Source organism: Phyllobates terribilis, unplaced genomic scaffold, assembly GCF_046119375.1.
Source record: "Phyllobates terribilis strain yellow unplaced genomic scaffold, ASM4611937v1 Scaffold_2__4_contigs__length_985480577, whole genome shotgun sequence".
In the NCBI taxonomy this organism is placed as follows: domain Eukaryota; kingdom Metazoa; phylum Chordata; class Amphibia; order Anura; family Dendrobatidae; genus Phyllobates; species Phyllobates terribilis.
This window is the reverse complement of record NW_027362762.1, coordinates 638,677,383-638,704,732: the sequence shown is the minus strand read 5'-3', so window position 1 is coordinate 638,704,732 and position 27,350 is coordinate 638,677,383. Positions and strand designations below refer to the sequence as shown.

The window sequence follows — 27,350 nt, the reverse complement described above, 5'->3', positions numbered from 1 at the left end:
AACAAGCTGTGTATGATTACAGTGGTTGTACATTTGCAAAAACACAGATAATATTCAAACTGTTAAGCTCAGTGTAATATGTTTTGGAAGGCTGTAATCAAAAGCATACAGAAGTTTAAAAAAATATATATCTGCCAATTCGTAGGCATACAGGTTTAGCAAAGGTTATCTTGACTCATCAGTGGGATATCATACCACACAAAAAGTGTAATTCGAGACTTAACCATTGGTAAATGGCTTGTAGTGTTGATTAAGTATGCCCCATTAACCCTTTCGGCGAGCTCGCCGAGTATTTTGGCGTGCTCGTCGTTTCATTCATTGTCGCCGCACTTGCAAGTGTCACGGCTGTTAGACCGCTGTGACACATGCAGAGATAGCCTGTTCGCCAGGCATACTCGATCAACACTAATGGCTACATTTTCTTATTCCTCTAAAGTGAGATATCTTTCTGTGACAAATTATCAAGATGCTGCATTGTGAGTTATGGTAACCTTTGCTACATCTGTATGTCATTCATAGTCTCCTATTATACAAAATTATAAATCATGCAGCAATATTTTTGAGATGCCTTTATATAAAACTTCATAGTTGACTGCACTATTGCATACTGTAAGAAAAGAAAATTTAGGCAGACACACTGATACTTTGTTGGTATACATCAGGTTATATTTTATGGGAAAAATTGGTAAATGTGTTGCAAACTTTTTCTGAGCTTATGAATATAGAGGAAAAACATTATCCTGACAAATGGCATACCTAGCTTTTATACATTATTGAAGCAAAGTAAAAAATCTGAATATTTTTGTTTAAATTTACAGCTCCAGATTAGAGCTCTAGAATCCCAGAAGCGACAACAAGAAATGGTGCTAAGGCGAAAGACACAGGAGGTCAGTAACAATCCTTATATCGATAGATAGTGGGCCGTAATAATTCATCGACTTTGAACTTTTCATGTTTTTTTGTATAACAGCACTAAATCACAGATAATTAATGTAAGCATAGCTCCAATAGTTAAAAACCCTCTTAGGATCTGCACCTCTGTGTGTAGATTCAAGATTCTGTTCTGTATTTAAAAATCAGAGAGTTTTTTTGGGACATTTATGTAATTGGTATAGGAGTTTAAAATTCAGAATCCTAATAATGTACAATGAGCTCACTGTTAGGATTCCGCAGTTTTCACACTCCCGGCGCTTATCAGATAGCCGCTCATATGTGATTTGCATACTTGCAATCATGTATTGACCACTCTTCCTTTTCTCTCAATTCAGACCATTCATATCAAATATGAGCAGTCACTTACTTTCCCAAGCACCAGAATTGTAGACACAGCAGATTCCTGACAGTGAGCACATTACAGACTGTTAGGATTGCAGATGTTAGACTCTCTGACAAATTATATAAATATCTCAGACAACACCTTTATCTATGGTATACTGATTATTAGCTACCGTATATTCACTATCAGGCATGTCTCTTCCTTGTTTTTGAAGCATTAAGTGCTTGATAAATAGAGAATAAAAGATACAGCTAAAATCACTGGACTATTTTACCTAAGTAATTAATTACAGCCACAAGGACTCATTCAAGCAGGCAGTCTTTCCATTCCTCTCTAGAGTGTAACGGCTTGTTTGCAGCGTACATTTTTGAGCATTGAAATGTAGAGTAGGTGAACTAAAATACTTAAAGGTGTGGTCCAGAGGTCAATGAAATTTTAATCTAAATCCCTATCTAATTAAAGCCGTAATGTAAACTAATTTCCAATATGCTTACATTAAAATGTCCCTAACTACACTAACTGCTATTGAATTTTTTTCCATAATTCCTGTGTGATAATGTAACACAGGTGCCGGAATGCAATGCACAGAGACAACTAGGCAGGAACAGTCAGGGGTTGATATAACCACTTTATATATAACAATTATTTTAAAGGGGTTAGTAACAATGGAAATCAACAGTAACTTGAAACAACAAAAGGAATCTTTCAGCAAGTAACAGTAAAGTTTTTTTCTGTAATGTGATGCACCAAGTCGTGGAAGTCACCATGTAAGTTCTCTTTCTCTCTATATGGCCCTAGCGGGGGTCATCGGTTCTTCCAGCTAGGCCGCAAGTCTCTTCCGGATATAGTCAATCAAGTCCCGTTGAGCCTCCCATGCACCAACCGGCCCCCTCCCAACCTGAAGCCCTAATCCCAACTGTCCCCAATACTGTAGGTGAAAGTTGGAAGTGACGGCCCTGCTCACTCGTGCTATTCCTTCGCTACTGCGGCGCGCCTCTCGTGTCGCAGTCTTCTCTCAGCTCTTCTTGGCTTGACTGTCGATATTAGTCTATCAGGCTTGGGGCAAGAGGGTCCTGACCTCGGCTCTTGATAAGCGACGTCAGGTTCCAGAATATTAGTCAATGCCGAGCACGAGTCCAGTGCCTGATGATCATATGCAGAACTTGAGGCACTTCTGTGAAGGGTCTGGACCTTGTGAGACAGTGTCCCACAATAAGGTGATGTGGGCCTCCTCCTGATACCTGTCACGCTCGGCTCTGCACCACCTCTAGAGCACGTCTGCTCTGCTCTCCTGCTTGGCACCAAATCTGCCTGCGGTTTGGCGCGCAGCGCTTTTATATCCAAGAAATCCCTCCTGTGGGTCACCTGACAAGGGCCGGCATCTGAATGAACTCTCCCTTCAAATTTTCTAGCACAACTTGGTTCCGCTTGATTTTGCCTGGCCAGCAGATGGCAGTCTTTCCTCACTAATAACACATCCTGCAAGAATTCTTTTGATATTTTACTGCCTTCTACTACAATGACGCTTTTTTTGAGAACCCCAGTGCATTCTGGAATACTCAAATGAAGCATCATCAGAACAGGGGGCAGGGGCTGTCACTTGCAGGGATGGCACTGATCTCTGAACTCTAGGTACCCTGACACCGCGCTCTGACAGTGCACTTTCCTCTGTGTTGCAGGCTCGTTACTGCAGATCTGACCCGGCAACAGAGAGCGCACGCTGTGATTGTGCACATCGCACAATGACAAATGAAGCATCATCACACAGGAAGTAGGGGAAATTAATACAATAGCTGTTATGTAGTGTAGGGAAATTTTAATGCAGGTATGTTAGAAATTAGTTTAGATTACAGCATCAAATAGACAGGGGTTTTTATTAAAATTTCTTTGACCTCCGGACCACCCCTTTAATATTTGCCATCTTGCCTGGTTTTCAGCGTCGCTCCGGTCCTCTTCTGGATCACGTAACCTCAACTCAGACTAGTTGGTGTACACAGGGGTGTATGTGTGGACCGGAAGTCACATTCACAATGTAATATAATGAAGCCTCTTTATGCACTGAAGATGGCACATTCCCTGAGTTTTTCCAACAAGATGGTGCACCACCACATTATGGGTGTCAGGTCCGAGCATTCCTACATGAACAGTTTCCTGGAAAGTGGATTGGTCGTCGTGGGCCAGTTGAATGGCCAACAAGGTCTCCCGATCTGACCCCCTTAGACTTTTATCTTTGGGGTCATCTGAAGGCATCCATCTGAGGTTTCCATTGATGAAGAATGGCCCCACTATCTTTGTACCCCATATACCACCCATACCATCAAGATACGAGATGTGCAGCATCTGAAACAACGGATATTGGAAGCCTGTGCTAGCATTTCTTCTGCGGTGTTGCTATCAGTGTGTCAAGAGGGAGAGAAGAGGGTTGCGTTGACAAATCAACACAAAGGGCAGCACTTTAAACACATTTTATAAGTAGTCATAAACTTGTAAAAACCGCATGAAACAATAAAGTTACATTAAAACCAAGCACACCGTTGTTTTTCCTATGAAATTCTCAATAAGTTTGATGTGTCACATGACCCTCTTCCCATTGAAAAAAATAAAGTTGGATCCAAAATGGCCGACTTCAAAATGGCCACGATGGTCACCACCCATCTGGAAAAGTTTCCCCCCTCCCATATACTAATGTGCCACAAACAGGAAGTTGATATCACCAACCATTCCCATTTAATATAGGTGTATCCATATAAATGGCCCACCCTGTAGAATTCTGTGAAGCATTAGTGGGTACGAGATGCTTATCACACCATTACCTTTACATAATTAGTCTGTTCCTCCATTACTGAAAAACCAATGTTTTAATTGATATGCAAATGAGACTGTAGATTTGAAGCCTCTATCACTCAAGCTCTATTCCCTGCCCAGCGCCACTGCCTCCTGTTTAACTGATGGCTCCTTGGCCTGAAGTCACACAACATAGAGGCTTTCAATCAAGCAGGAGAAGGAGGCCGTGCTGGGTGTTGAAATAGAGCTATAGTGACAGAGGCTTCAGATTTACCATAGCTCTTCAGTTTCATCTACATATGAATTAAAATGCTAATTTCTCAATGCTGGATGAATGGACTGGCCATCTATAGGTATTGCTGGACTTATCTTTGAAAGAGCTACATGCAGATATTAATATTTTAAGGGGTGAAATCCTGCTGACAGATTCCCTTTAAGCACAGATGGCTTGTCAGATGTTGTTGCTACTTTCCTGTTGATGGCACTGGCAGCAGAGGGAAAATGTTTATGGATAGTTCCTGAAGTTTCTACTTCTCATGATGGGGGAGTGTTATTTTCAAGTATTAGGAGGTGTATGCATCATCCAATCAATATTATTCATGAATGTTCTGTCTGTCCTGCGGGATGACATATCACAGCATCCAATGAGCAGACTAAAGGGAAAACACAATTGGGGCTACTAGTTTCCAATTTAGATCCCCATGTCATGCCTTATATGTGTGGAGGATTTTGTTTTTGATGTTTGCATTGTGTATCAGTTGTGTGTATATGCATACATCAGTGATGTTAAAAGCTATGCCATCGGCAATGCATTTTGCCATCAGCGACACCCCATGTGGACAGGTTTCAATTGAGGTACCAGACTAAGCATGTTGCCCAACCCCTTCATCGGCAGCAGGACGTTGCGTGATGAGGCAGTTTGTATTGACAACATACAACTGATTCAGTGTGGCTCCTTTACGGGTGCCACATTACTGTGCGGAAGAAAGACCTGACAATCTACTTTTGTATTATGCCAAGAAAACTTGATAGAGAGCACAACTAAAGAAATTTGATATAGTGATGGAAGATGCACCACTAGATCGTAAGGCACTCAACAAGCTACTGGGAAAGAGCTAATGGTCAACCTGAGTATGATCAATGCTCATGACGCTCCAATAGTAAAGCTGGAAGGTCGTCTTGGTGCTGATGTCACTTGTTCAAAAGAGAAGTTCTAAAGCTGCAGAGATATCATAAAGTTCAGAACTTGGACTGTACGAACCATAAACCCAAGCAAACTCAACATCCTTAAAGCTGAAATGGACAAAACAGGACTCAACTTATTCGGAATTGTCAAATTAAGATGTACTTAATCCAGACATTTTCAGTCAAATAAACATTGGGTCTACTATTCTAGCAACGATAACCAAAGACAAAACAGTGTCGCTTTTATTCTTAACCAAAGATTAGCCAGCACTGTCCTAAAGAACAATGTAGTCAATGATAGAGTCCTCTCGATACAACTACAAGGAGTGTCAATCCATGTCACAGTTATTAAAGTTTACTCACCAACAACAGATGGCGAAGAGAAGGACGTTGAACTAGTCTACCATCAAGTTCAAGTGGAAGTTGACAAGACACCAAAACAAGACTTACTCATTATCATGGAAGATTTGGATGCCAAAGTGGCAAACATGGAACTGTTGTTGGAAACTTTGGACTTGGTGAACGAAACGAGGCTGGAGGAAGACTCATTGACTTTTGACAACAAATCAACTGTTCATCATAAGCACTTTCTTCCAAAATCACACACAGATATTCTACATATGGACATCACCGAATGGGGCCTATAAGAATCAAACTGACTACATATGTATTCGCCTAAGATGGAGGTCATTGATCATAACCATGAAAACAAGGCCAGGTGCTAACTGTGGAACTGATCATGAACTTTTGACATCAAAGACTAGAGTCAAGCTTCGCACGGCCTAGACAACAGGTTGTTTTGAACTTCGATTTGACAAATATACCTAATGTTTTTTGGAACGGTCTGCACAACCAATGTACATATTTGGACATGGATGAAAAAAAGCCTGAGGAATTATAGACACATATAAAGACTATTATTACTGAAGAAGCCAGTAAGACAATAAACAAGGGGCAGAAGAGACCCTAAAGATCGTCGAAGAAAGATATATGGCAAAAGGTAACAAGCAGGATGCAGACAGCATCAGTAAAATACTAAAGAAAGCCATTCAAGCAGACAAAGCACTTTATTACTAAAAGAAATATGCAGAGATAGAAAACAAACATTTGAGGGGCAAGATCAGGAAAGCGTACCTAAAGATCAAAAATCTTCAACCAAGAGTGGACATGTTGAAAGACGCCAACAAGAACAAACTAAATGAGCCACAACGGATCAAGGGTAGACGGAAAGAGTACATGAAGCTACACAAAGCTATTTTCAGGACGGCTGGACTTGCAGAAAAAGAAGAAGGAATCAAAATTTCTGGACAAATCATCAGCAATCTTTTGTTAACAATATTTTATTAAAAAATGTACATGTAATATGGCAGTTCCTATGATTTAGAATGGGAGATTCTATATACTCAAGCGCAACACTATAAAATGCTTATATTCTCCAGTATCATCTGTGTATGTATCTTCAGTACATATATCTATTTTCCATACTTTCTAATTATGAATAATTTTCCCTAGGTGTCCACGCTAAGGCGTCTTTCTAGGCCAGCTCCAGATCGTTCTGTCAGTCACATGTCATCACTTCCAGACTCAGGCGTAGAACTGTCAAGCACCGCGTCATCAGAACAAGATTGTAGTTCACGAACTGTATCCAGCATCGTACGCCAATGGAACCGCAAAACAACAGTAGGAGAAACGGGGCCTTTAGCTAATTGGAGTCCCGCAGTCAGGTGACAGCACTAATATTATAATTATTTTATTTATTAGTTACATTGGGACTAAATATGCTGGATTTCACACGGCAGTATTGTGTTTTCCCACATGGTTTACTACAAATTGCTATGGTTTTCTAATGCAGTTATTGGTTGTGTGATTTTACAGTCACAGAACATTTGTTGTGTTTTCCGTGTGTCAGTGACAGGATAAGGGGTCCAGCTGTCCTCTCCTCCAGCCCCAGATAGAACTGGCTAATATTACTACAAGGCAAGCAGTCTTTACGCCTGGTCTACACATTTTTCCAAAATATTGGTGTAAATTTTCTATTACTGCTATATCAGAATATTGACAGTAGTGCGCAAAAATTCTGGCACAAATGGTTGTAGACACATTAAGAAATTAATTGTGCCAAAAAGAACAAATATTGTTTGTTAAACGCATTGTAAAAATGTATAGAAAAGAGACCTCGAACTCTAAGACGCACCAGATGCATTAGCGTTGTGTGCCACTTTATAGCAACAAGACATTTGTATATATTACTTGTATTTGTAGGTGGCATGAAATAGGAAACTGAGACTAACGTGTGACAATGACACGTCAAATTGAGCAAACAGCATACACCAATGTGATACCACCAGTTTGATGCCACCGATGTGATGCCACCAATGTGATGCCACCGATGTGGCATCTTCTGACTGTTTCATTTCGTCTATACTGTTAGACTGTCATAGTAGTTTTGCCCCAATGTTCTCAGAAAATAAACACATTTCCTTTTTGGAGCTGTCGTCTTTTAGTCATGGGGCCGTACTGTGAACGGTAAAAACCGACGGCTTCTGGGAGGAAATAAGGTCATTTTCTTCTTGTAGCCACATTTTCAGTAAGGCGACCAGACAGCATTGTAACGCTAATTACCTGCTGATTATCCCTATGTAAAGAGCATTCTCCGATGTGACAGATTCCCTTTAACTATTAATAAAACCTCATATATTCTTTGCTCAATTTACAGCAGGAGAAAAGCCGGTAGACCGCGTCTTCCTTTGAGCAAGGCTGCGCATATGAAATGGCAAACTTTGGAAAAGAGAGTTCACGAAGTTGTTTTACAGAGACTGACTCTACTCAATCTAGAGAACGATATGGAAAGGCTGCTGCGAGTGAGTGGAATAACCTGATGATATTTCAACTTATCGTTTGCTTTACTATACTTTTACTTGTAATGCATAATTTATAGAAACATTTTTATTAAAGTTTGTTTTTCCCACTCCTGGAGTGGAATCACTAATGTATGTCCCCTGCCTGCAGTAGAATAATGATGCACGAATAGAGAAGTTGGGGCTTACCACATCTGTAATCCTGCATAGGTTCCAGCCCGAGGATAAAGGAGTGCCATTTGTAGTGGCAGACCATCAACTAGGATATTTGTATCAAAAACAAGAAAAACACATCCAAAGTCCTTTTGTAAAAAAAAATATATTTTTTTATTCCATTTTGGTTAAACAACAAGCATCAGTAATCAGCACCGTGCCGTCCCATTCTGAAGATCTGACGGGTTTCTGGCGTACCGCCGCCCTTAGTCATAGTCAATACTAAAAGAAACCTGGGAACTATTTACAACATCAGCAACAATCCATTGCATGCATGTGGTAATGCCTTTCTTTTATCACCTGTGTTAATAATTGAGCAATTTATATAGAATATACAAAATAATAATATATGAATGACAAATCATATTTGTCGTTCATACCGGTTGGATATCTGGTGTTCAGTTTTAAAATCCAAAAGGATTCTCTCAAAGTACTCGTCTCTGGAAAATCACCACCTCTTAGCGGACAATTAACCTTCTGTATTCCGTAAAGGACAAAGTGCTCAGTGCTGGCATTGTGCATTTCTACAAAGTGTTTAACGGCTCCCGAATAGGACAGGTTTTTGCCATTAATATTGGAGTTATGTTCACCATTTTATTTTAACTAATTGTGCAGCCAATAGATTTGATGTTACAAGTCTTACAATATACCACATGGTGTGTGTCGCAATTAATGAACGATTCAATGTTGTGACTAGCACCATGCAGTACATTAAAGGTCTGTCTCCTCTCCCCTTTAATACAAACATTGCATCTTTTATTACCACATTTAAAGAAACCTTTAAAGGCTAACCATGTTGTAGTATTTTCTTCATTGCATTTTTGTAATTCCTATCCTATCTCATAGTAGAGTGGAGGGGTAAATATATTATTCAGCGAGTCTCACGTGAGTCTCATAATGTGCATTATATCAGTGCTTGTTTTAACTAATTTTAACTAATCAGCTACACCTCTAAAACAATCTTATGTTGTTTTTATTTTGACTTATGTACATCATATTTATACTTATTTGAGACGATATTTAGATTGTATACGTAAAGAAGCACTCCTCCTCCCATCAAAGTTTTTATCCTATTAATTTATTGCAATCATCATATTATATAGCACTGTATACTTACAATTGCTCATTTTGTCCCTCTATTCTGTTAATTCTTCTCTGTCCATTAGGCCTATGACATCACATGATTAAAAACTGACTAGCTGAATCCTTCTAAGTTCTGGGTAGAAACAGGAGGTCAATTTTCCCTGTATAAGTCACTCCAAAGTCCCCAGCAGGGGGAGGAGGGAACAGCTTGGTCAGGAGTTAAAGAGGGGAATGATAAATGCAGGGACAAGAGACTTCCTGTTTCTACATAGAGCAGAGAAAAGAGGAGAATTATCTGGGTAGAAAGGCAAAATAAGCAATTGTAAGTATACAGTTCTATATAATATGATGATTGTAATATAATAACAGGATAAAAACTTTGATGGGAGGATTGCTCCTTTAAATCCTGAGTTATACATATATAAGAGCATCTTTAGAGCAGTAAAACATCGGTATTAGTTTGCTTTATTGGTAAATTGTGCTCTTAGATTTATATGACCTAGCTGCCATCTAACAATGTCTTTTCTGTTCACTTTACTGCTCCACTTCTAACTGATTCTTTTATCATGTGTTCAAGAAACGTGAGGAACTTTCACTTCTTCAAGACGCACTGCTAAGTCGACCAGTCATTCCCCCAGAAGAAAGCAGTGGGGAACAGCAGACACAGCAAGATATAGCAGAGGAGTTGGAAGCTTTGGCAGCAAATATTGATTATATTAACGACAGCATTCAGGAATGCCAGGCAATAATTGTTCAAATGGAGGAAACCAAAGTATGTCTGAAACTAATTGAAATAGATAATTGTATTTTGTCCACACATTTCATTGTCAACTTCTAGCAGATGTCAAACATTGTTTCATTTGTTCTAATGGCTTTTCCACTTTCAGGAAACTGGACACCAAATACTTTAAAATGCCTAAAGTAACAAAAAGAGCAGGAGTTTACCCTCCCCGGGTCCTGCTGGATCTCTGGCACTGCTCAGGTTTTGGTGCCTACAGGAGTGACAGCACAATGACAGTGCACATCAGCGCTGTAGCCAATCACTGTTCTCAGCAGCTCTGCCAAGGTGGACTCCACAAGCTGCTGAGCTCAGTGATTGGCTGCAGTGGTAATGCACAATGTAGACGTGACATCAACGTTGTAGCCAAAACATCGATACCCAATCAGTGATGGGAGCTAGGGCTGGACCTGAGTAGGGTATGTACCTGATCTGTTTGTTATTTTAGGTATTAAAGGAAATCCGTTAGTAGGATCAACCCTCCTAAGCCATGTACATGGGCATGTAGGTCATAGAAAGTTGAATAAAATAATACCTTTATATCTGTAATCTGATATTTTACTCCAGAGACATCCATGTTTTTTTTAATATGTAAATGAGCTGTTAAGAATTATGGGCCAGACATAGGTCTCCCTGAGAATCTACCTCCAGAGCTCATTTTAACCCCTTAACCACTCCTGATACACATTAAAACAGTGGTCATTAAGGGGTCTTATTCCTTTATCACTGTTTTAAAATGGCAATCGGGAATAAATAAATATCGATGCCCAAAATTCCCGCTGGTGACGGCTGCACATGACAGCCGACACCCTGCAGTATCGGCCCCGGCCAGTACCGGAACCGATCGGGGCCGATTAACCCCTTAAATACTGCTGTAAATTGCGACAACGGTATCGAAGTGGATAAAAGGGGGTTAAACAGGATTTGACAGGATCGACCACCTGCAATCATAATCGTGGGTGCTGGTCGTTGCCATGGTACCCTGAGGTCAACTGATGACCCCACGGTACAGTGGCCTGTAAAATCCATCTATAAGCAGGGTCTCACAGGCTGTGCCAGTGAGACAATGACAGATCTTATGCAGAGTGGGCCTAGGTCAAAAATTAAAAAGATAGTATGTATGTAATAAAGTAAAAAAAAAAAAACACAAAAAAAGCGCTCAAAAAAACAACATAAGTCGACTCACCATTAAAAACGTACCCTTTGTGATAAAACAAAAATAAACGGAAAAATACACATAATTGATATTGTCGCGCCCTGGCCCAATCTATAAAACTGGCAAGTTATTTATTCCTTATGGTGAACACCGTAAAAAAAAAACACGTCAGAAGTGTCGCTTTTGTATCATACTGACACAAAAAAAATTGAATAAAAAGCGATCAAAAAGTCACATGTAAAAAAATGGTATAAATAAAAACCCCAAATTGTCTTGCAAAAACCAAGCCCTGTTATGGCTCATTTGGCAAAAAAATTAAAAAGTTACAATTCCCAGAATATGGCGGTGCAAAAACAAATTCATTTTTGCAAAATATTGTTTTTAGTGTGTAAAAGTAGCTAAGCATAAAAAAACTATATAAATCTGGTATCGCTGTAATCGTACCGACCCAACGAAAAAATTGACACTTTTACCACACGGTGAACGGCGCAAAAAATATATATAAAAACAATAACGGAATTGCTGATTTTTGTTCACTCTATGTCTGAAAAATCTGAATAAAAAGCAATCAGAAAATGTTATTCACACCAAAATGGTACCAAAAAAAATCTGCAACTCGTCGTGCAAAAAAGCAGCGGTCACACACCTCTGTTTGCCAAAAAATAAAAAGGATACAGCTCTCAGAATATGGTGACGAAATAACTTATTTTTTTCTTTTAATAAAAAAGCATTTTAGGGCTATGTGCACACATTTAGCAGTTGGTGAGGTTTTTTATCTTAGTATTTGTGAGCCAAAACCAGGAGTGGGTGATAAATACAGAAGTGGTGACGTGTTTCTATTATACTTTTCCTCTGATTGTTCCACTCCTGGTTTTGGCTTACAAATACTGAGGTAAAATACTGACCAAATACTGAACATGTGAACCAGATAAAAGTCTGGTATTGCCGTGATAACATTGACCCGAAGAATAAATCTGCCTTATCACTTATACTGCATGGTGAACAGCGCAAAAATAAAAATAAGAACTGTTCTTGTACTGCTATTAGTGATGAGCGAGTGTGCTTGTTTAACCCTTTAAACGAGCACGCTCTGATACTCGCCGAGCAGTTTCGGCGTGCTCGTCATTTCGGTAACAGCCCCCGCGGCTGCATGTGTCACACCTGTTAGACAGCTGTGACACATTCAGTGATAGCCTGTTTGACAGGCGAGATCCCAAGCATGCTCATTTAAAGGGTTAAACGAGCATGCTCGCTCATCACTAACTGCTGTCTATATGTTCATACTACCTCCCAAAAATCGGAACAAGGCTCGGCTCACATTTATCAGGGTTTCCGTGTACATCCCAAAAGCCACAATTCAGACAAAATCCCCACAGAACCACTCACTCACGAGGCAGATGGAGTCACTTTAGATTCTGCCTGCAATGATAAAGGCTGTGGGTTTGATTCCTGGGGATCACAATCAAAGAAGAAAATTGTTTATTTAGTTAATTGTCATCTTGAGAGATGCCATTCCCTCCCTTCCCAAGGAGGAGTTACAGAGCGATGAAGACGTCGCACAGAGAAGAGAGTGAGGGGAAGTCGGGGAGAGTGAGGGATGGTCCCGCTGAATCCCGGATTGTTGGGAGCTACGGAGTTACGAGCACTTTTAATGCCCATATAGATACTTTTCCACTTACTGTATCTGTTAGTTGGTGTTGTAGATGGAGAATTCAGCTGATTTAAGCTTATTAAAACATCCCCTAACTAATAAATATGTTGAATATACAGTACAGACTGAAAGTTTGGACACACCTTCTCATTTAAAGATTTTTCTGTATTTTCATGACTATGAAAATTGTACATTCACACTGAAGGCGTCAAAACTATGAATTAACACATGTGGAATTATATACTTAACAAAAAAGTGTGAAACAACTGAAAATATGTCTTATATTCTAGGTTCTTCAAAGTAGCCACCTTTTGTTTTGATGACTGCTTTGCACACTCTTGGCATTCTCTTGATGAACTTCAAGAGGTAGTCACCGGAAATGGTCTTCCAACAATCTTGAAGGTGTTCCCAGAGATGCTTAGCACTTGTTGGCCCTTTTGTCTTCACTCTGCGGTCCAGCTCTCCCCAAACCATGTCGATTGGGTTCAGGTCTGGTGACTGTGGAGGCCAGGTCATCTGGCGTAGCACCCCATCACTCTCCTTCTTGGTCAAATAGCCCTTACACAGCCTGGAGGTGTGTTTGGGGTCATTGTCCTGTTGAAAAATAAATGATGGTCCAACTAAACGCAAACCGGATGGAATAGCATGCCGCTGCAAGATGCTGTGGTAGCCATGCTGGTTCAGTATGCTTTCAATTTTGAATAAATCCCCAACAGTATCACCAGCAAAGCACCCACACACTATCACACCTCCTCCTCCATGCTTCACGGTGGGAACCAGGCATGTAGAGTCCATCCGTTCACCTTTTCTGCGTCGCACAAAGACACGGTGGTTGGAACCAAAGATCTCAAATTTGGACTCATCAGACTAAATCACAGATTTCCACTGGTCTAATGTCCATTTCTTGTGTTCTTTAACCCAAACAAGTCTCTTCTGCTTGTTGCCTGTCCTTAGCAGTGGTTTCCTAGCAGCTATTTTACCATGAAGGCCTGCTGCACAAAGTTTCCTCTTAACAGTTGTTGAAGAGATGTGTCTGCTGCTAGAACTCTGTGTGGCATTGACCTGGTCTCTAATCTGAGCTGCTGTTAACCTGCGATTTCTGAGGCTGGTGACTCGGATAAACTTATCCTCAGAAGCAGAGGTGACTTGGTCTTCCTTTCCTGGGACGGTCCTCATGTGAGCCAGTTTCTTTGTAGCGCTTGATGGTTTTTGCAACTGCACTTGGGGACACTTTCAAAGTTTTCCCAATTTTTCAGACTGACTGACCTTCATTTCTTAAAGTAATGATGGCCACTTGTTTTTCTTTACTTAGCTGCTTTTTTCTTGCCATAATACAAATTCTAACAGTTGTAATGCAGCGGCTTGCTGCATTGCTAGAATGTCCATGGGGTGTGCTCTAGTTGACCATATACCTCCCCCTCAGGTGACTGATCACGTGACTGTGACATCCTCACAGGTCCTGTGTGCACAAAAGGATATATAAACCCTGGTAGTTTTGAAACAGGTAGAGAAAGAGTGGCCTGGTGAGGCCTAGAAAGAGAGGCCTGGTGAAGCCTGGAAGGCTGAGGCTGGATCCCCCTGTGTTTGAGATACCAGTAGCCTTTGAAGGTATGTGGCCCGGAGGCCCCATCTGGGAATCCTTAAAGCCACAGCTGTGGCAGAATCAAGCGGACTGAAGCAGCTACGACCTGGCAAAGGTAAAAACGCTGCTTGATGTGGACATTGATATTGTTACCTTGCTGAAGGCTGTATCTGGAGCCAAGTGGGCATGTCTGTCACTAGAAAGGCTCTGGGATATTATGTGTAACATGTCGGCGAGCTACTGAGATGGACTATGTTATGACCGGTTTATTAGATGTAATAAACTGCTGTACTGTGAATTGCCGGAAAGACGTTGCATGTGTGCTTTGATTGACCCGGTGAAGCGAGTGCCCCCAGCGTGATGAATAGCGCTACCTTACATAGTCTATTCAGTAGGACTATCAGCTGTGTATCCACCAGACTTCTGCCCAACACAACTGATGGTCCCAACCCCATTTATAAGACAAGAAATCCCACTTATTAAACCTGACAGGGCACACCTGTGAAGTGAAAACCATTTCCGGTGACTACCTCTTGAAGCTCATCAAGAGAATGCCAAGAGTGTGCAAAGCAGTCATCAAAGCAAAAGGTGGCTACTTTGAAGAACCTAGAATATAAGACATATTTTCAGTTGTTTCACACTTTTTTGTTAAGTATATAATTCCACATGTGTTAATTCATAGTTTTGATGCCTTCAGTGTGAATGTACAATTTTCATAGTCATGAAAATACTGAAAAATCTTTAAATGAGAAGGTGTGTCCAAACTTTTGGTCTGTACTGTATAAAATATGTATATATAAAAAAAATTGAAAAAGAATGATGAATATAATTACGAAAATTAATGTAGAACATTTCTGATCATTTAAATAGGCTTAAGAATACTTTTTCATGAATATTCATTTAAATGTTTTTTAGGAAGATCTGGACTCGACAGACACCTCAGTTGTTATAAGTTCCTGTTCCCTGACAGAAGCCCGTCATCTTCTTGAGAACTTCCTACGTGCGTCTATAGAAAAGGTGAAAAGAGTTGGGTTACAGTGTATGCGGGTATGTGGGTGTACAGTACTGCACAAAAGGTTTGGACAGCTGAGGAAAAAATGTTGCAACGTACAAATAACAGATTTTGCTGCGCTTTTGCAGCATGTTTTGCTGCGCTTTTGGTGACTAAAACTAAATTTATTAAGCATGTACTGTAGACAAATCACACATGTAATGTGCACTAATAAATCACAGCAAACCTCAAAAACACAGCAATAAGCTGTGTGTTATATGCAGCATTTTCACTTCTATGAGAGAAGGTTTTGTTTGCAGAAAAAAAGCGCTTCAAAAATGCAACATGTGAACATAGCGTTAAAAGTTTATTTTTATGAATTAACAAAAAGCAAAGTGAATGAGCAAAAGTGAAATCTAAATCAAATCAATATTTGGTGTGACCTCACTTTGCCTTAGAAACAGCATCAATTTTTCTAGGTAAACTTGCACACAGTGTAATTCAGCAGGGAAGTTGTTCCAAATATTTCACATTTTAAATGTTTAGTTCAGAGCTGCTATTTTTATTCATTTCAATCCCTGCATAGTTGAGTCACTTGTCTTTTTTTCTATGTCGAAGGTATGGCCTTTTGACTGCCACTCTTCCATAAAGACCACTTCAGGACAGACTTTTCTGAACAGTATGTGGATGTATCTGAGTCCCAACAATATTCAATGTTGAACAGATAAAAACTGGATACTGTAGCGCTAAACAGCTAGTGGATGGACATGTTAAATATATCAATAAGAATTGCTCAGATAATCCCTTAAAAATCATGGAAATTCAAATTTACACACAGGTATTTTTGAAAATACCCCTTTATAAATAGAAGAAAGAACAATTTGTTGTGTGTCTGCTGACGCCTCAAATCTGGTATTCGGGCTATAGATCTTTCATATAGAATATAAATAATTCACCTATCTCTTTCTATTAAAAAGTGTCAGTTTCTAATGCTACAAATAGTTACCACCGCAGACCTAGCATTTCAGCTAACAATCATGCTTGTGAAACATAAGAAGGAGTTACAAAAAGAAGACCTACAGTTTGCTGATGTAGCGTCTTTGGTGTAGTTCACTGGAGGATGGAGGGCATCCCTGTACCTCTGAGTGCTCCTGTGTGTACTGGTGTCCACTGTAGGGATCCTGTATCCAGAAGCAATTAGAAATGGCCATGGCACAGCAAGACACTGTGAGTCCTCTGGTCTGTATAATAAGTCTCTGCGACCAGGGTGCTCTGGCCGGTAGCGTCTCTGGTATCTGAGTGGGAGAATGCTGGAGTAGCGTGTGACGTCAAAGTAAGAAGCTTTGAAGTCCTGCAGTGTCCACAACCTACGTGATTTGAGGAGCTCTCAGTTCCCCTTTATCGTACCCTGTATCCAGTTTTTATCTGATCATCTTTCTCTACAGATTTGCCACACAGGACTGATTTTCTGTCAGCAGCTTTCAGTATTACCTATCCCCATGGGCACTAATGTTTTCACTTTACTTATTTTATCAATATTCAATGTTGCCCATTTTTTGTGCTTCTTTAAACGCGCTTGAACTCATTTTTGAGGTCTTTGCTTGAACAAGACCTAACTCATGTACCTTGTGTCTTGTTTCTGTGCACAGTGTATGACCTATGGCATAAAATTGTCTTTCAGAACCTCACCTTTGTAGCAGAGTTTGGTTGTTCTTCACTCAGTTTTAAGCCTCCCACACAGCTAATTCTGTTTCAGTTAACGACTGTCAGTCAATCTACTGTTCATATGAAAATGCTGATCATTATCACTGGTTTGATATAATTGGTTACTCATACACCTGGCTGTAATCCTAGAAGAATTGATGCTGTTTTTACGCAGAGAGTGGTCACCCCAAATATTGATGTGATTTAGATTTCTCTTTTGTTCATTCACTTTGCATTTTGTTAATTGATAAAAATAAACTATTAGCACTCCTATTTATGAAAGCTTTCTTACTTTGCAGCTTTTTTTCCCACACCTGCCAATCACTTTGCTACAGGTGACACTAGTTCTAGTCCTCTTTCTCTCTGTAGAGACATTTCTCATCTTTCCCAGAGGAGCATTGCGTCTTAAAAGTCTGCTCACCTTGGCATGCTTGACATGTCACTGTCCGCAAGGAGAAACGTTACCCCTTGGACACAAGTCAGACGCTTCTCACTCAACCAAACCATATCTCACACTTTGCACTGACAAGGGGCAGTACCCCGAAACACAGTGTCTGCAAATTGAGGTTCTGGCTTTTATCCTAAGTTATGTGACAAGGATTGTTAGAGAGTTGATATTGGCTTTTCGGATTGCTACTTCCTATAGGTGGCACTAAAGTTCTAGTCCTCTTCCTCTCTGAAGAGACAATTTGCATATTTCCCAGAGGAGCATTGTGGCTTTAAAAGTCTCCTCATCTTGGCATGCTTGTCATGTTACTCTCTGCAAGGAGAAACGTTTCCCCTTGGATCCCATGTTACTTTAATAAAACTTGTGAACTATAAGGAATTCCTGATGGTATATTCTCCTCCTAAATCAGGCAATGCTTGTTTCTTACCTGAGGTAAAAAATGCAGATTTTTTGTTCTTACATCAAATCCAAGAGTCAACAGAATCTTTAATAAGAAATAAAGATTTTTTTCTCAGTTCTTCTAGGTCTTACGCATGTAATCCCAATTATATTGTTACAGATTCTAATGTTAACTGTGCCGGCGCCACTCCTGTGATTGAACGCCGAACACTGCCGGGGGAATAAAGTTAATTTCCTCCCGGCAGCAAGGGTCTGAATGACAACACCATATGCTGTCAGAACGCCATTAGTCTGCAGATTAACCCTATATCTGCAGATTGATAGGGCAAATTTTTCATTACAGGTTCTTTTAAGTTGTGAAATTGGGGAAATGTTCATGCCTCACCAATGCGATCCATACACCCAGTGCATGCCTCACCGCTGTAGTGACACAGACCAATATGCTTTATTGCAACATTGATGTAAGCAATGGAAGTGATACCTCGGACTCAAATGTTCTGCGTCTTATCTTACATGTGCAGTGGCAAGAGATTATCACCAGGCCTCGGGTGCTGTTTAACGTTATGCACTTTATGTTGCCAGAGTCCACCATCAGGGCCCTGGTGTGTCTATTCTAGAGTGCTGTTGATCCATGTGTATGCAGTTGCCAGGGTCCATTATTGGGCCTCTGATTTATTACTTACCACATGCAGTTGGCTTAGATCACTATTGCGACTCATTTATCAGTGTATTTCAGACAGTCAACTCAATTCAATAATCGGACTCTTGATATTCATTTTCTTTTAAGCCTCCTGATGTGTCCAATGTACACACATTAGAAGTAAGACATTGAGGCAAAATTAGGCTATGTGCCCACGATCAGGAATAGCAGAGTTTTGGAAACAGCTTATTTTCGCTGTGTCCAAAATGCTGAGTTCTATTGAACACAAGTAAATCCGCATGTGTTCAGTGAACCATGCGGATTTACCGCATCTAATGAATGGTTATGGATGAAACTACTCAGGAGAGACGATAGCAGATAATTACTAGGCTGCAGCTCGTAAGTTTACGCAGTGTTAAATAGAAGCACAGTGGGAATGGGGTTTCTATAAATCCCATCCGCTGTGCTTGTAATGTAGAACGCAGCTATTCTTGACCACGGACACATAGCCTAAGAGGCATAACATTTATTTCAGGCATAATTATAAATGCACACACTGCTATGATAGAGTACCAAGAATTGTAGCAGAGCGGTGTAGGCAGACATATATTAACCCACTAAGTAAAATTTACCAGGTATCTTCCTCATTAAACTTCTTTATTAATTACAGAACATACAAAATCTGAGACGTTTCGGCCATGAACTGCTTTTGTCAAGTCACGTCAAGAGAAGGGTAACATGATCTGGCTTGACATAGGCCGTTAGTAGCGGAAATGTTGCAGATTTTTTATTTGCTGTAATTAATAAAGACGTTGATTTAGAAAGATACCTGGCGCCTTAGATATTTTTACTTGGAATGTTTGGCCATACTATGGAGAGTTGCCCCAAGACAACACAGGTCTGAAGGAGTTGTGCAGGGGATCCTAGGACATATACTAACAGACTAATTGTAATAAATATTAGAGCTTAAAATACAAAGAGAGAGAGAGCGCAAAGCCCAATAGGGTTACACCTGTAGGCATAGGGAATAATAGTAAAAAGGTGGTTCTCACCTGGTTGGGTTGTGTGAGGACACAACTACCATCACGTATAAAAAGCAGCTGCAGCGGATCTCCAATAGGTGTCCCAGAGGACCAGAATAAATCCAAAGGCGGTAAAGGTAGAGATATACGTCCGCGCCGCTGAAAGATCCCCAAGTCAGGAACATGTAATAAAATCCTTGTTTATTGGTAAATGCCTACGCGTTTCTGGGTGTTCCACACCCCTTCATCAGGGCACCAACAGATATATCAATGTATGCACTGAAGCACTCCATTTATATACAGACATAAAGTGAAAAAAAAAAAAAAAGTGTGTTCAAAAAGGAAGAGCAGAAAAAAACAACATAACCTTTGCACCTGAGGCCGTGTGCAAAAAACTTCAACAAAACTTTATCAATGAGTGTCACCAATATAAAAAAGGAGTATAAAAAACATGTATTAAGACACGTATTACAGATAATGTAGTGTAGAGATGTATAAATAATCAATATACAGAATAGTCAAATGTATCAGTCAAATGGAGTAAATACATGAAAGGAATATTACTTACTAATAAGTAAGCCTTCACATTAGATAAGAACAATATAAATATATATATAACATTAAAATCTCTAATGAGGATACACCCGATCCATAAAGGGAGATGGAAAACGAAGAAACAAAATAAAAAGTACCCCCATGCAAAAAATAGCCAGTAATAACCTCTATCAACGGAGGAATAGTACAAGGAACAGGTTATCTGACCTATATCATGTAGTGACATAGAGACTTAATGTGTAGTAATAGGACCACAAAGAAGACGCCGCGATGTAGTGCAGAGGGTGCGGCACAGATAAAGTAGATACACAGACAGGTAGTGAATCACCTGACGTGCGGTGGCGTAGAAGGAGAGAGGTGTGTGATTGTAGCAACCAGCAGAGCGCTACGGTGTGGGTTCGAGTTGTACTGCTCCAAAAAGGAAACCATAAAAGAGGGACTATTTATAATGGCGTGCAGGATTTTAGAGGAACACAATATGTGTGTCAGTAAAAACTATGATGAATGTAAAAACACAGATTTATGTGTGTATATATAAAAAACAATATTAACTATAAAAAAAACTTCAGAGACATCATTCAGACCAAAGGGCTTAAGAGTATTCAGTCTGTAAATCCAATAAATTTCCTTTCTGTTTAGTTCTTGGAGTCTATTAGGATTATTCTCGGGAATTTGATCAATAGGGCTGATCTTTAGACTTAAAAAATCTTTATTTTTGCACCATTGTGCAGTGTCTAGAAAGACCTTGTTTAAGAAACCCTTTAAGAACATTATGCCTATGGGAATTTAGGCGTAGGTGGAGAGGCTGTATCGTTCTCCCCACATATTGTTTGTTACAACTGCATTCTATTAGATAGATAACAAAAGTAGAATTGCAGGTGAGATATTTATTGATCTCAAAAATCTCCATATTAGTCTTTGATTGAAAGTTAGTAAGACCATGTGTAATACTTTTACAACATAGACAATTTTTGTTGCCAAAAAGGATGTTATAGGAGTCATACAATTCCTCTTTGTCGTATTCCTTATCCTACTCGGAGCTATGATATTTCTTAGTGTGGGGGCACGCCTAAAAGTAATACCCGTTTTTTTAGGCAAGATCTTTTTCAGTATGGGATCATCTAGAAGAATTTTCCAATTATCTTCTAGTATTTTTCGTATTTGTCCATGAGATTTGTTGTAGGAAGTTATAAAATTCAAGGAATAATTACTCTCCTTGGTATTTTTAATTTTTTCTTTATCTATCAATAGACTATCCCTGTTTTCTATATTTAAAGCCTCCAGATATGCTTTTTTGATAAGATTACCGGGGTAAGCCTGGTTTTTAAACCTGTTAGCAAGAGTGCTAGATTGTACTATAAAGTCATCTTTGTGAGTACAATTTTTTCTAATCCTATAGAATTGGTTTCTTGGAATGTTTTTTATCCATTTAGAGTAATGGCCGCTTTTAAAATTAATGTAGCTGTTTGTATCAACATCTTTAAAGTATGTTTTTGTGCAGATATTCTCTCCTCTTAAAAATAATGTGAGATCCAAAAAATTGATAGTCTCAGGATTAACAAAGGGTGTAAAAGAGAGACCCCAAACGTTTCCATTCAGAAGATTTAGAAACTCAGCCGGACCAACAAGTTCAGTATCCCAAATAATGATCAAGTCATCAATGTACCGTTTATAAAGAATGATGTTCACATAAAAAGGGGAGTTATAGATATATATTTTTTCGAAGAGACCCATAAAAAGATTAGCGTATGTAGGTGCTATTTTTGACCCCATCGCTGTACCTGATACCTGATGATACATTTTATCTCTGAAGGTGAAATAATTAGTGTTTAATATAAACGACAACCCTTCAAATAAAAAATCCCTTTGTGTAACCGTAAGCCTATTATCTAAGTCTAGGAAGTGCCTAAAAGCCGCAAGACCAATTGTGTGTTCTATATTAGAATATAAAGCTGCTACATCTAAAGTGATGAAAGTATAAGTATCTTTCCATTTGACCTCTTTTATTAAATTAATCAAATGTGTGGAGTCCCTAAGGAAGCTATCCAAATGCAATACATGTATTTTCATAATTTTATCAATGTATTCGGACAATTTACTCGTTAGCGAGCCAATACTTGAAATAATGGGTCTACCAGGGGGATTTTTTTGATTTTTATGTAATTTGGGTAGAGTGTAAAAAAAGGGGGTGTTTGGACTCCTAATAGTCAGGAATTTTTTCTCTGTTTCATTAATGCTCTTGTTAGCAAAGGCCTGCTTGATTCTTGTAGTATATTCCTTAATTAAATCAAAGAAGGGATCAATATAAATATTTTTATAGTATTTAGTATCTGACAAAATATTGTAGGCTTCTTTGACTTAATCATCATAATCCTGTATAACAATACCCCCCCCACCCTTTGTCTGCTGAATGAATAATGATGTCCTTATTCTGAGAGTTTTTATGGCCTACAATATTTTTACACTCTACCCAAATTACATAAAAATCAAAAAAATCCCCCTGGTAGACCCATTATTTCAAGTATTGGCTCGCTAACGAGTAAATTGTCCGAATACATTGATAAAATTATGAAAATACATTTATTGCATTTGGATAGCTTCCTTAGGGACTCCACACATTTGATTAATTTAATAAAAGAGGTCAAATGGAAAGATACTTATACTTTCATCACTTTAGATGTAGCAGCTTTATATTCTAAATTAGAACACACAATTGGTCTGGCGGCTTTTAGGCACTTCCTAGACTTAGATAATAGGCTTACGGTTACACAAAGGGATTTTTTATTTGAAGGGTTGTCGTTTATATTGAACACTAATTATTTCACCTTCAGAGATAAAATGTATCATCAGGTATCAGGTACAGCGATGGGGTCAAAAATAGCACCTACATACGCTAATCTTTTTGTGGGTCTCTTCGAAAAAATATATATCTATAACTCCCCTTATTTTGTGAACATCATTCTTTATAAACGGTACATTGATGACTTGATCATTATTTGGGATACTGAACTTGTTGGTCCGGCTGAGTTTCTGAATGGAAACGTTTGGGGTCTCTCTTTTACACCCTTTGTTAATCCTGAAACTATCAATTTTTTGGATCTCACATTATTTTTAAGAGGAAAGAATATCTGCACAAAAACATACTTTAAAGATGTTGATACAAACAGCTACATTAATTTTAAAAGCGACTGGCCACTTTGGCCAGCTGTTTTGAGCAGCAGAAATAATGGAGCACTGAGTGAGAGCCTCCTGCAAATGGAGCACTCGTCGTGAATTGTACTATTTGAGAAAAATCTTCAGTGCCCTTCAGAGCCAACAAGCTCCTGTTGGGCATTTAGCCGTAGGTGCAGTATTTTATCTCAAGACTGCAACTTTTTATTAAAAGGAGTGAGATTGTTTTGTGCCAAAGTTAGTTGCAACGATACATTGATTTCTTCTTATGCCCAAACTATTTCAGTTGACAAAGCCGAGCGACTGCAAACTTCTCATCAAGCACCATCTAGCTGGACCGTTGTATAGCTTGTCAGCGCTAAAGATCGTGTCTAAGTAAATAATGACATGTGCCAGGCACGAAACTTCATGACCAGAGAGTGGTCTCCTCTAGTTCAGGGGTCAGAAGATCGCGGCATCTGGCTATTCGTTCACCTGCACTGGATGAATCTTCTTTGCCTTCCAGGTAGCTGTGCAGATTTCCTTTGCTCTGATGTTGCAAAGGTTAAGCTATGCAGATTTCCTTTGCTTTGGCGTTGCAAAGGTTAAGCTGTGCAGATTTTCCTGGCTCTGTTGCAAGGGTTAAACAGTTCTGTTTGTCTCCTTCAGCTATTCGCCCTGAGTTGTCTAAGCTGTTTGTAGTTCTCCACTCCCCTTTGGTATAAATACTCACCTCTTAGCTTTATTAGCTGCCAGTGATAGCTTGCTATACCTTGGAGTTTGTTTGGGAGTTGTGAACAGTGGATTGAGAAGCCGTTTTGGAGTCATCTTTGGAGATTGCTGTTTGGAAGTTTGATGCTATACTTCTCCTTATCGTCCAGTTTGGTTTATCTCACTCTTCCTCTCCCGTTATACACCGTCCCTTAGTCTGGGCGCACTGAGAGTGATTGCTGTTTTCTTTACCCTTGTCTGACTCCCTTTGTGGTTTTATTATAGAGCAGGACTAGCATTCCTGCTACCCCACACACTAGCCAGGACCGTGCTTAGAGCAAGACAGGGATTAGGAACGTGATCACCGCACGGGGTGAAAGATGAAAGAACCCATCTAGGGACATCAGGGAGCTCAGTGTTGCACAGGGCAAGATTCAGGGATGCCCCTTTAATCTTTCCTTAGTCACAGTGCTTCCCATCCATCCCGCCATTCGCCATTTGGCTCTTTATTGGAGCGTGATATCGACAAAGTCCCCCTTTTAAAGTTCTATTCATCCTCTCCTCATACAACCCTAAACCAATTAGCTCCTGTATCTTCCTGCTTTTAGTGGTTTCGACTTCACTTCTTTCCCTGCAGAGTCTGGCATCTTTCCTGCAACTTCTGAGTTGTGGTATCTTCCCTTCTAACCACAGGTTGCTTGGTAAGAGAAGGAATCTGAGACCTGCCAGAAGGGTTTCTATAGATGCTGCAGTCAACTTGTAGGTGACTGGAAGTCAGAGACTAACATTTATTAGGTCTACAAATAGACCCCCCTCCAGCTTTACATGTGAGGAAGCATGGCAAACAGTCCAAAACTCACTGGACAAAACTGAACTGAACTTTTTTCCACATTAACCTGCACCAGATCTATCACAGTTAATGACATTACAAACCTGTTGCCTTGATGTAACTCTTGCAATTGAATGTGGAATGTGGTGATTGAGAATCCGTGCTGCCAAAGGTCCAAAATACAGTCAATCTCTTAATATAGAGCCAGTGTATAGTTTCTGCTTCTTGATTTCTTACTGGTGGTTCAGTCCCCCTTATGTCTTTACCACCATGCTCTCTGTAGAATGCCTAGAGGAATAGATGAAGCTGGCCAGTTCAGTAGAGGATTCATGGGCAACTCAAAAGTACCTGAAAAGTTTGGTTGGCCCCCTAAACCTATAGAGGAAGTCTCTCACCCCCAAATGCCAAATAAACCACTTATACTGAGCACTTTTGTCATATATTGATTGACAGCACTCAATTATTGATTTCCACTTCTGCACGAACACTGTGCCATAGCCCAGCTGTGCGCACAGTGTCATTGCAGGCTGTCATTGCTGTCTCCTGTCTGCTGTAGTGTACTGTAGATACAATAGCCGCCGCAGACAGGAGCTAGTGTTGAGAGCCAGTAATGTGTAAGAACTGCTGAGCTCCTACATTGTCCTTATAGAGGTGCATATCTCCCGATTGAATTCAGGCAGTGCTGTCAAGAAAGATATGGCAAAATGTTCAGTATGCAAACTGAGGGGGAGTATACTGCAGATATGATTTTATAGTAGCTAGTCCAATGTATACAGGTGCTTCTCACAAAATTAGAATATCATCATAAAGTTAATTTATTTCAGTTCTTCAATGCAAAAAGTGAAACCCATATATTATATAGAGTCATTACAAACAGAGTGATCTATTTCAAGTGTTTATTTCTGTTAATGCTGATGATAATGGCTTACAGCCAATGAAAACACAAAAGTCTAAATTATTCTAATTTACTGAGATAATGACTTTTGTGTTTTCATTGGCTGTTGGGAATTTCACTTTTTGTATTGAAGAACTTTAAATGAACTTTTTGATGATATTCTAATTTAGTGAGATGCACATGTAGATGTATAAATGGTTTAATTAGCGGTTTGGAGATGACAGCCTCTCTGTAAAGATGGCTGATTCTTCGACCTGATAGACTGTCAGTTGAAAGGGGCATGTGAGTCCCTTCTCTTTGAAAGCTGTCAGGAATGTACTTAGCGAATTCACTTAGATAAGTCCACCATTATAACCACTTTTAACTGTCCAAGCAAAGTCAATGTGACTTCATAGAAACTCATAACAACTGTGCGTTTAAAGTTGCTGTAGAACTGTGTGGGTTTTGGTGTGATTTTTCTCTATTGTCTTCTGTGGGGAGTATGAAAAAATGCATACAAAAAACGCAGCTGCATATTTAAATGCAGAATCAAAGCTTTTTCTGTACAAAAAATGCATTAAATGCAAAAATTGCTTCCCTCTATTTTCTTCGAAGCTGACATGCAAATATTAGGCAGTTCTAACTGCTTAAAACAATTTCTTGATTTGGGTTCAGTTCTTCTCCTTCATTGAAATGAAACAATTATCTCTAATATTGTGTAAAAACATCTATTATAACCAAAGGATGATACTGAAAGCATGAAATATATTTACTTCCTTTCTCCTTTAGGACATAGATTACTAGAATGCTAATTCCTCTTATTTTTTTTTAAATGTTTTTAAGGGTCTGCAGGTTGCCCAAAAGGAGGCGCAGATACGAATATTGGAGGAACGAATTCGACAGACAGACATGACTGGTTTTTCACAAAGTCAAATGCTGCTGGAGAAATCAGAATGCCAGTCTTTGCAAAATGGTGAGACCACACACAATTCCATTTGTTACTTACACATGTATATATATATATAAATATAAATATGTATATATATATATATATATATATATATATATATATATATACATATGTACAGTGGTGTGAAAATGTGTTTGCCCCCTTCCTGATTTCTTATTGTTTTGCATGTTTGTCACACTTAAATGTTTCAGATCACAAAACAAATTTAAATATAAGACAAAGATAACACAAGTAATCACAAAATGCAGTGTTTAACCCCTTTCTGACGTGAGGCGTAATAATACATCTCTGTGACCTGGGTCTTAATGACCAGGTATGTATTATTACGACTCACTGATCGCGCTCGCACAGAAGCTGTGCGGGGTGATTGCTGCCGGGTGTCAGCTGATTCAAACAGCTGACACCCGGTACTCTGCGCAAGTAGCGGTCCCACACCGCTCCGGGCACATTAACCCCCGAAATCCTGCAATCGAAGTCGATCACAGCATTTC

The 27,350-nt window shown here is 39.5% G+C and overlaps 1 protein-coding gene across 3 annotated transcripts in view; it reads left to right on the top strand.

Moving 5' to 3' along the window:
• Positions 1 to 27,350, top strand: part of KIF21B (kinesin family member 21B) — a 456,179-nt gene that overhangs the window by 167,157 nt on the left and 261,672 nt on the right. For all 3 annotated transcript variants that reach the window (XM_073666619.1, XM_073666617.1, XM_073666618.1), the window contains exons 17-22: positions 819 to 887; positions 6,758 to 6,969; positions 7,962 to 8,106; positions 9,977 to 10,171; positions 15,482 to 15,583; positions 26,733 to 26,862. In XM_073666619.1, the coding sequence (XP_073522720.1) occupies positions 819 to 887; positions 6,758 to 6,969; positions 7,962 to 8,106; positions 9,977 to 10,171; positions 15,482 to 15,583; positions 26,733 to 26,862 (853 nt within the window). The remainder of the gene's footprint in view (positions 1 to 818; positions 888 to 6,757; positions 6,970 to 7,961; positions 8,107 to 9,976; positions 10,172 to 15,481; positions 15,584 to 26,732; positions 26,863 to 27,350) is intronic.